Raw genomic sequence first — 9,750 nt, forward strand, 5'->3', positions numbered from 1 at the left:
CTTAGTTGCAAGAATTAATTGATAGAGGTTTTATCCGATCGAGTGTATTACCTTGAGGCACACCTATTTTGTTTGTGAAAAAGAAAGACGAGTTGATGAGATTATATATAGATTATCAGCAGTTGAATAATTCACGATAAAGAATAAATATTTGTTGCCTTTTATTGATTATTTGTTTGATCAGTTGAAAACTGCTACAGTGTTCTCGAAGATTATATATAGATTATCAGCAGTTGAATAATTCACGATAAAGAATAAATATTTGTTGCCTTTTATTGATTATTTGTTTGATCAGTTGAAAACTGCTACAGTGTTCTCGAAGATAGATCTCCGATCTGGCTATTGTCGACTGCGAGATAAAGACATGGATGTATCAGAAATATCGTTCAGAATCAGTTATGGACACTACGAGTTTTTAGTAATTCCTTTTGGATTGTTAAATACTTTCGTGACATTTATGGATTTGATGAATCAGGTGTTTTAGTCATACCTTGACAGAGAAATTAATAAGAATTTCTTGATAATTGTATTACCGATGATGAAGCTATTTTAGGAACGTTGAAGTTGTTTGATCAGATAAGTGCCAATAGAGTTTTAATTAGTTGAAAACTTTATTGATAGAAGCTTCGGTAAAGATTCAGCCTAAGTCCATGAATGAGTTAATTGTTTACAGCAATGCTTCACTCAGATGACCTTGAATCATGCTGGTTCGATTATTATAGAGTTGAGAGTTAAACCATTAATTCTTCAGAGAATTTGTGAGATGCAAAGAAAATATTCAAATTTGTTAGCTAAACGGGAACAGATTCGGAATGATCAGATCACTAATTTCAGTATGAATTATGATGATAGTTTATAATTTTGAAATCAAATATGTAGGTTGGACAATTTTGAGATTTTACAAGACATCTTACATGAGGTTCCTAGCAGCGTTTATTTAATTTAAACCTGGCAACAACAAATGTGTAATGACTTGTGATAGAGTTACTGATGGCCGGGAATAAAACGTTAAATTTTAGAGTTTGAACCGAAATGTTTGGTATGTTAACAGGTCAAAGCTAGATATAAAGTTCTGTTTGGGTTATTACAGTTTGTTTTGATTTCCAATTGGATATGAAGACGAGTCACGACGGATTCTGTATCTGGACTATCTTTGACGCTGGGAAAGGGAGAATCAATTTGGGTTATTATTGTCAGACTAATAAAATCAGCTCATTTTATTCTGGTTAGAACAGGTTACTCGCTTGAAAAGCTAGTTGAATTGTATGTATCCTAAATTAATGAAACTATGGTGCAAATAGAAAGACAGTCAAAACGGGTAATTCAGATTTAGGAGAACATAAAATAGAGAATTATCGTGTTGATAATGTGTTAGGAAATAAAGATAAAAGAGAATAAAGAACAAAGAAATTAGAGAGCAAAAAAGAATACTTATTTTATTTATCAATTGGAATGTTTATAAAAGTTTCTCCAAAGTCTATATTTATAGACATAAAAAGTATACATGATATAAAACTCTATTTCAAATGGACATTAGAGTCCTAAGTACATCAAACTTATCTTAATCTTGATGGACATATATTTAATAATAAAATATTTAAGGGTGTGTTTGGACGAGAGATTTGACGGAGGGATTTCCCTTGTATCAAAGTTTTCAAAATTATAAAAATAAAATTACTTATTTAGGCGAAAATACTAAAGAATTTCAAAATTTGTGAGTAATTTCAAGAAGGAATTTTAGGCTCCGCTAGGTTTTAAAAAATATTTTCTATTTCCATTTTCCATGTTCTTTTGTAGCAAATAGTTTTTATTTTTTAAAAAAAATTAAAAAACTTTAGTAAAAATTCGTGTTGATAACTATTTTTCTATAATAGAAAATAAAATAAAATAAAATAATTACATTTGTATGGATTTGAACTAAGATACCAAATTTAACATTTGAAACGCTGTTGTCGAAACCATTTTTATTTTAAAAAACGGAGTCGACTTTTAAAACGAAAATGGAGTCACCACCTATCTTTTTTCGAGGTGTGATCGGGTCACCTTGAGATTAATCATTTTAATAAAACATTTTGATTTATTAAAATAATGATTTTGGTCTAAAAAATTCGAGAAAACGGGCTCGGGAGTAAGTTACGCACGAGGAAGGATTAGCACCCTCGTAACGCCCAAAAATTGGTACCTAATTGATTAATTAATGTCCTAAAGTCGAAAATTTGAAAAGATTTTAAAATACGATCCTCTTTAAAAACATGAAAAAATTGAATTTGATGTTAAAACCTCCTTGTCCGGAAGTAATAGGATGTCATATCCAGTAAGTTAGGATACGACATTTTAACCCTTGAAACTAAGCTTGTCTCATGCATTAAAGTTTAAAAAGGATATTCGGTTATTTGGATAAAAAAAATTGAAACCCAGTAAGTTAGGGCACGATTTTCTCAAAGCTCCAAAGTACCGAATATTGCCTTATTTTTAAAAGTTTTCTTTTTTAAAATTGGGGAAATTTGACGCAATATTAAAACGATGCGTAAAAACTTTGATAAAAAAAAGGCGATATAAAAATACAAATAAACAATTTATAAAACACATAATGACAATTATTTAAATACTAGCATCAATAATCAAAGACCAATTAATTTAAAACAAAGAGTATAAAAAATAGAAGACAAAATAAAATGTAAACAAATTTAAAAATAATGAATTTTGAAAATGAATAATAAGGGAAAAAGAAATTTGAAATTAACAATATATAATCAATAAATAAATTATATATATAAAAAGTAGGTAATATATGTATAAGTTTGGAAAAAATAATATATAAAAAAATGAAAATAGGTAATATATAAAGTACTAATATATAAATGAGTTTAAAAATAAATATTGTGTAATAAGGAATTTTGAACAAGTTATACAAAAAAACATCTTAAAAATAAGTGGTATATAAAATATATAGTATAAAAAAATTTGCAATTGATAATATATGAAAAAAAATTTAAAGCAAATGATTTATAACACGAGTTTTTAAAAAATAAACAACATGTGTGACATAATATTAAAAACAAATAAAGTATATAATTAATGGAAGAAAATAAAAGAACAATAATAAATGGTTAAATGAATGAACAATATGTAAATAAGAAAGTTGATGGATAAATAAACGAATAAAAGTAAAAGAATAATTAATGATTAAACAATTAAATGGATAAATAAAAAAGGTTAAAAAATGCTTAAGTCAGCCTAACTCTCACAATATGAAGATTCAACGAAATTCCTCCACCAAAATTCAACTCAAATGAAAGCAACTTAAAAAGAAACGAAGATGAACGAAGAACAAAATTAGAACAAGCCACAGAAAATAAGAACACAAGAGAGGGAGAAATTTAAGTGAATGCTCTTAAGAATTATTATTGCTCCAAACTCAGTGTCTTACAATGAAGGGAGAGACCTCTATTTATAGTTGAGTCTCCCCAAATCTAACGGTATAGATCAATTACATCAGCGGCTAAGATTAAAGGGTATCTACAAATTAAATCTCTAATATTACAAAATCATATCTTCTAAGATTGCATATCATATCTAAGATTGCATATCCTTAAAGATTATGTTTCCATATGCGTCAAGCTTGTAGATGGACCTTCAACCTTTTCAAGTAATGGGCCATTCCGATCGGGCCAAATGATACAATTTTAGACTGGACTTGGACTTTATTTTGTTATTTTGGGTTTATTGTTTTTTTTGAGCCCGGACTAAATTGGCCTATTACAGCTGTTAAAAATAATATTTTTGAATTTATATGGGTTTAGACCAGAGTCAATTTATTTAAAGTTAAAAACCATTATTTTCATCATGTTCACTTTTACAAAACATTATAAGTGAAAATAATGAAAATTTTTTATTCTTTTCTAATTTTCACATATATTCATTTTCGTTTTCATTTTCAAAAAAATCATTTTTAAAATTTTCTACCAAATACATTTTCTTTAATGCTTTCCATTTTCCAAGAAAATGAAAACAAAAATGGCTTTTATTTCCTAAAACCAAAGGGAGTCTTAGTAGTTCAATTTTCTCTTTCAAATTCCACCTAAAAAGGTGATTTTTCAAAATTTCACATAACTTTATTTCATTTAATACACATAGTCTCATTATAAGATAAAAAGAAATTAAACTTCAAAAATTATTTTTATTTAATCGACAATATATTTTTAAAAATATATATAATTGTTTACAGATCTAATGATATCCATTTTTAATGTATTTATTTTTTAATTTTGTGAAATTCTTATAATATCCAAATAACATTTTAAATGATGAAATTTAAAACTCTCATTCAAAGGCAGTCAAGAAATAATTGTTTCATATTTAATTGTGAGTCTTTTATTTAATACCATTTTGTTAAAAGGTGGTGTAGCACTGAGTTTTGTATTAATTTAGATGAGGATGAAAATGATTAGCTGTTCAATTGAAAGCATATAGTGAAAAGATGTTAAAAAATGAAACCGTAACGCCCAAAATTGTCCCTACATGTGCATGCCACTTAAAGAGGTGAAAATAGGAGCTTTTACCGGATCATAACTCTCACTGATGAAGCTTTTTGTTTTTTTCCTATTCCCAGCGGCTCAATAAAAACTAGAAACTTACCTCCAATTATTGTGTTTAAGATTCTCATCAACAACATTTTCAGTGTCGCTTTCGAATCATTAATTTACACTAATTACAAAGCAAATCATTTGCTAAAATGATCCTTGTTTTATTCTTATATTTATTTATTTATTCTTTTCTTTTAGCTGCTCACATATTTTAGAGCAAAAACTCTTCTTATAAAGTTCTCAAACATCCAACTTCAACTTTTAAATTCAGTCATGTTATGTCATCCCAAAAAATAATTTAAGCCGATCCAAGCAGGAATTGATTTAATGGCTAAAGCTAAATATCCACTTCAACAAAGAGATTATAAATTCAGAACTGATGGAAGAAGATTATTAGCATTTCATTCTGGAATTGTTGAAGAAAATGATGAAGAATCCATACGACTACTAAAAAAGTTAGCTGATATGGAAATTGAAGATTTCCCATATGATATTCTGGAAAAAGTCAGACACACATGGGAAACCTGTCATCAAGATATTTCTACAATTTATCATTTTTAAACAAAGAAGATGAATCAAGAAAGTTGAAATCAAAAAAGATGGCAACCTGAAAGAAGATCCATACACCAACAACAAAGTTTGGCAACGTGGAGATCATGATAATGGAAGCAACCATTAATGCTAATCAATGACATCCAAATGCAGACAAAAAAGTCTTGCAACGTGGAAGCTATCATCAAAACAATGATGATGTAAGCAGTGATGGAAGCAACCATGACACAAGTAGTGATAGAAGCATCCATAAATGCAAGCATGCAACGTGGAAACAACCATGACCATGCAACTAAAAAAACAAGAAGACAAATGAGACGTGGAAGCAACCACATCCATTTGAAGCTGAATCCTTATCAGAAACACTGTTTGGGATTCAAAATACAATTGTATAGAATTTTTAATCTCCTCTATAAATAGAGAGGAAAGATCAATTGTAAAGTATCTTAGAATGACGAAATAATAGGATCTTAGAATTTCCAAATAATAAAATCTTGTAAATTACCAAATATTTTCCTTCTTACTTTTCTTTTGTAAACTTTCCTTTTGTAATAAAGAGTCTATAAATCCTTCCGCTCATACTCTCAAATCCCTTCACTCACTCTCCCCCTGTCTGGTATCAGAGGTGCCGGTGTAACGACTTTCTGGAGAAATAATATCGTAATATTCATTGTAAGTTTTTGTATTTGATTTACATTTCTGTTTGTTTCATAGTTATTTGTTTTAAAACCCATATATCTGTTATTCTGTCTTCTTGTTGCCGTTGAGTCCAGGGAGGACGTTAGGCGTTGTGTGAAGACGATATAGATAATAAACGGTCTTAGGTACCAGAAACAAATATTATGGAACAAATTGAGTGTCAGTTTAAAGATAAAACTTGTAATCATATTACGCATATAGACTCTAGAAATGAAAACAACATTTCATCTCTGAGTAAAGGTATAAATAGTCTTGTTGATATGACTTCTTTTTATTTTTCTAAGTTATATAGTAAGGTCAGTTCTATAGAAGATAAAATAAATAATTTAGAAGATATTAAAAATTTAGACTTAAACCATGAGTCTAAAGAAATATTAACTAATGTTAATAATAAATTAGATCAAGTTTTTAATAATAATAATAATATCGAATCAGATGTAGATTTATGTGTTTGACGAATGTTAGAGAAGTTGTAACATGTTCTGTAGGACTCTCTCTATGGCTAAACAATAGAAGCAAGATTAAAAGGGTGGTGTCTCTCATTTTTTACATATATTTAATTTTTATCTTTTTATTATATCTACATGTCTTCCTATCAACTCTAAAAAGATTAAAATATGCTTTAAGTCATTATAATTTTTGTATATGTCAAATTTAGCCTATCAACTTTTATTTTCATGAAATAAATTCTTTTTTTTAATTTTAAAAATCGAGTTCAATTATTAACCTCACTACCATTTTATGTTAAATTCGATAGGGTAATATTTTCATTTAAAAAGATTAAATTCTAAGACTAAATATCAAATATAAAAATATGAGATAATTAAAACATTATCTTAATTCCATTAAAAAAATGATTAATATTAAAAATTCTTCCTCGGTAGTCGTAAGATTCCTAGCAGATTAAACTTCTTTTTTGTTCATAACTGATGAACTTGTTTATTCTTGTCTTTAGTTCCTTACGTATTATTTTGTTTTGAAGGATTACAAGTTGTAATGACATATACAATTAAGGAAAATGGAAACCCAATTCCCAATAATTCTTCCTAAAGACAAAAAATTAACCCAAATGATTAGGTACTTGGTGGGTCTATTAATTTATGACTTGGTTTACCATACACTTCGTCTGTTGTGAAACCCGTGGCCAATGGCAACGCTAATTTTGTAATAATATATATAAAGGGCCGATGTCATTTTCCACTAAGCATATTATTGCCAAATTAATAAAATGGAGGGCTTTTTTTTGAACTTTAGTTAGATTAGATTATGCTGTCGAGTTAATCACAACTTGGGAATCTCTCCCTTTGGTTCCTTTTCCTGGACAAATAATGGTAACAAAACACTAATTCCCGATTAAAAAAAAACACTTTTTTATCTAATGATCATTTACCAACAATAAATGGTTTCAAAACTAGACTTTATAGTCAATTGAATCGAAAGTTCCATTGCAAAATAGAGGAGACAAAGCTGCATGGATTCTAATCCTAGCTAGCTTTAAAGTTGATTGCAGTAAAGTTCAAAAAAGTATAATTTCTCGTTTTTGCTAAACAAATAATACCAGAGAACAAAACAGAATGGCGTTGAAGAATTACACTCGCAATGAATAACTCGCCCTTATATTAATATTTTACGGTGGAGATTTCATTTTTAATTATCTCAATGGATTAAAGTGGAAAAGAAACCACGAGATTCACGATTCAAGAGCCAGCTTTCCTTGTGATGAAGGAAATGCTTTGGAATATTATTTGTATGAGAGGAGATGAATAATTTTCAAAGTTAGAGGGTATTGACCATGAAAAAGATTACACGTAGTGAAATGATATGTGTGTTTGCTAGTAGTAATCCCAGGAGAATGGCTCCTCGATCCGGAACCCAGCATCGACTGCACATATTTGCCATGCCGATGAAGAATAAGAACAGAATCCATCGTTTCGGTCCGCAGTATCGATCACTAGATCGGGCAGATCGAACAAGGTGTCGTCGTCATCAATGGAGGGTGAACTTGATGATTCTTGTGTATTGTGAAGTTCTTCATGGCTTACTCCAGCTTCGGTCTGGACGTTGCATTGCCTTGTGTCGAGGAATGTCGAGGCAGCCGCTTGAGAAGCCGCTGCTTGGATGTCTTTGGGAGACGTAGTAGCAGGGCGTGGGAGTTGCTTTGCGATTTCAGGGAAATTAAGGTAAGCCGAGGGACCTTTAATGGCAAGTGCAGCTACATCATGAGCTCGAGCAGCCATTTCAGCAGTGGGGTATGTTCCGAGCCATATTCTCGATTTCTTCCTCGGTTCTCGGATTTCAGACACCCATTTGCCCCAACTTCGCATACGCACTCCTCGGAACGTCCCATGCTTACTATCGTTATTACCACAAGTACTCCTTTGTCTCTTCTTGTTCTCATTATCATCATTCTCCATATCTCCACCTTTCTTCAATCTTTTTTCAGCTACACCGTTTGGATGACAACCCGAAGTCGAGGAGGAAGAACAAGTGGAAGAGGTGGCAGTGGCGGTGTAAGAGACGACGGAATAAGAGCTAAGCAAGTTGTTATGACAATGAGAAGCATCATTCTCGATGTTGATATCTCTTCCAAATTCCATGACAGATTATAGGCCTAGTTGCAAGTAAAGAAAGAATATATCAAAATGAATGGCATATACATAGTGGTCTAGAGGGGATTATATGCTGCCTAATTCCATGAATTCTGGTCTTTAAAAAAAACATAATCATGTAAGGAAAGAAGAAATAAAGAAGACTGGGGTCCATGGCATATATATATAAAAGCCATTACAGTTCATCTAATTTGTTTCCCATGTGGAAAATTAAATAAAATGACTCCTGGAATTGGAGATGATGATCTTGGTTGTACTGTCAATTTCCACCTCTAGTGAAAATTCAGGCTTTGCATTTCGGGTATCTCTACCTAATGGTATTTTGATTATAACAATTCTCTACTTTTTCCCATATGCAGAAAAAACACTTTGAAAAACCAGTTTTGGTCTTTAACCGATCATATATACACCCATACACTGTTTTTCACATGAACCTCGTTTCAAAGACCCCACTCACAGTCCTTTGAATTTCACATGCATGTTTTCTTCTCCTTTCTTTTTCCTGTTCTTTGATGGAACTGGCTCGATCAAAGAAAAGAAAAAACATAAATTAATTGTCATCTTCCAAGCTCTAATCATGTCGCATATAAACCTGATAGGATTCTCACCAGTTTCATACATCACCTATCAATTCATTTGTTTATTTTCAAAGGGCCACTTGTGTTTTCATCTCCGTTCATTGAACACCCTTAATTGGATTAATAAAATAAAATTAGCCCATGGAAAATCTTGAAATATATATACATAACAGCAATGAACAGATTGACCAACAGATTGCAAAGCAGCCATAGAAAGTAAACACGTGGGTTGTTTTTATAAAGGAATAGGACATCTGATGTGAAGCAAACTAACACATACGAAGAGTGCTTAACAAGTCCCAAATTTTCTTTATTTATTTCTGTAATCTTTAATTAAACTCACTAATCATTATTTGAAGAAGGTAATAAGGGAGAGGGGATATGACAAAAGCAAGAACGGGGGATACGCTTTTTCATTGGTTACTGTTCATCACGATGGAACACATGAGGCCACATGCCTGTGGGGTCCTCCTTCCAAGCATGCCTTCTCTCATTCCCGGATTTTCTTTTTAGCTAACTACTCTATTAAATTTTTCCCATTTTCTTTTTTAACTTTCTGTTGCGAGAGAAAAAGAACGATCTAGCAGAGAAGACGAAGAAAGGGAGAAAATACAGAGAGAAAGGAGGAAGAGAGAATGAGAAATTTGTTTTCCAATTTCATAACCATATTTCAGCCTTTGCTTCTGCTTTTTAGTGTGAGTAATGGCCTCAAAAAACCACCTGGCA

The 9,750-nt window shown here is 30.8% G+C and overlaps 1 protein-coding gene across 1 annotated transcript; it reads right to left on the reverse strand.

Moving 5' to 3' along the window:
- Window positions 1–7,431: 7,431 nt before the first annotated feature.
- Window positions 7,432–8,814, reverse strand: LOC107900818 (ethylene-responsive transcription factor ERF034). Its single transcript, XM_016826533.2, has one exon. It carries the CDS (start codon window positions 8,432–8,434, stop codon window positions 7,670–7,672), a length of 765 nt encoding a protein of 254 aa, XP_016682022.1. The 5' UTR covers window positions 8,435–8,814; the 3' UTR covers window positions 7,432–7,669.
- Window positions 8,815–9,750: the final 936 nt, after the last annotated feature.

The sequence above is a fragment of the Gossypium hirsutum genome, chromosome D08 (genome assembly GCF_007990345.1).
Source record: "Gossypium hirsutum isolate 1008001.06 chromosome D08, Gossypium_hirsutum_v2.1, whole genome shotgun sequence".
Classification (NCBI taxonomy): Eukaryota; Viridiplantae; Streptophyta; class Magnoliopsida; order Malvales; family Malvaceae; genus Gossypium; species Gossypium hirsutum.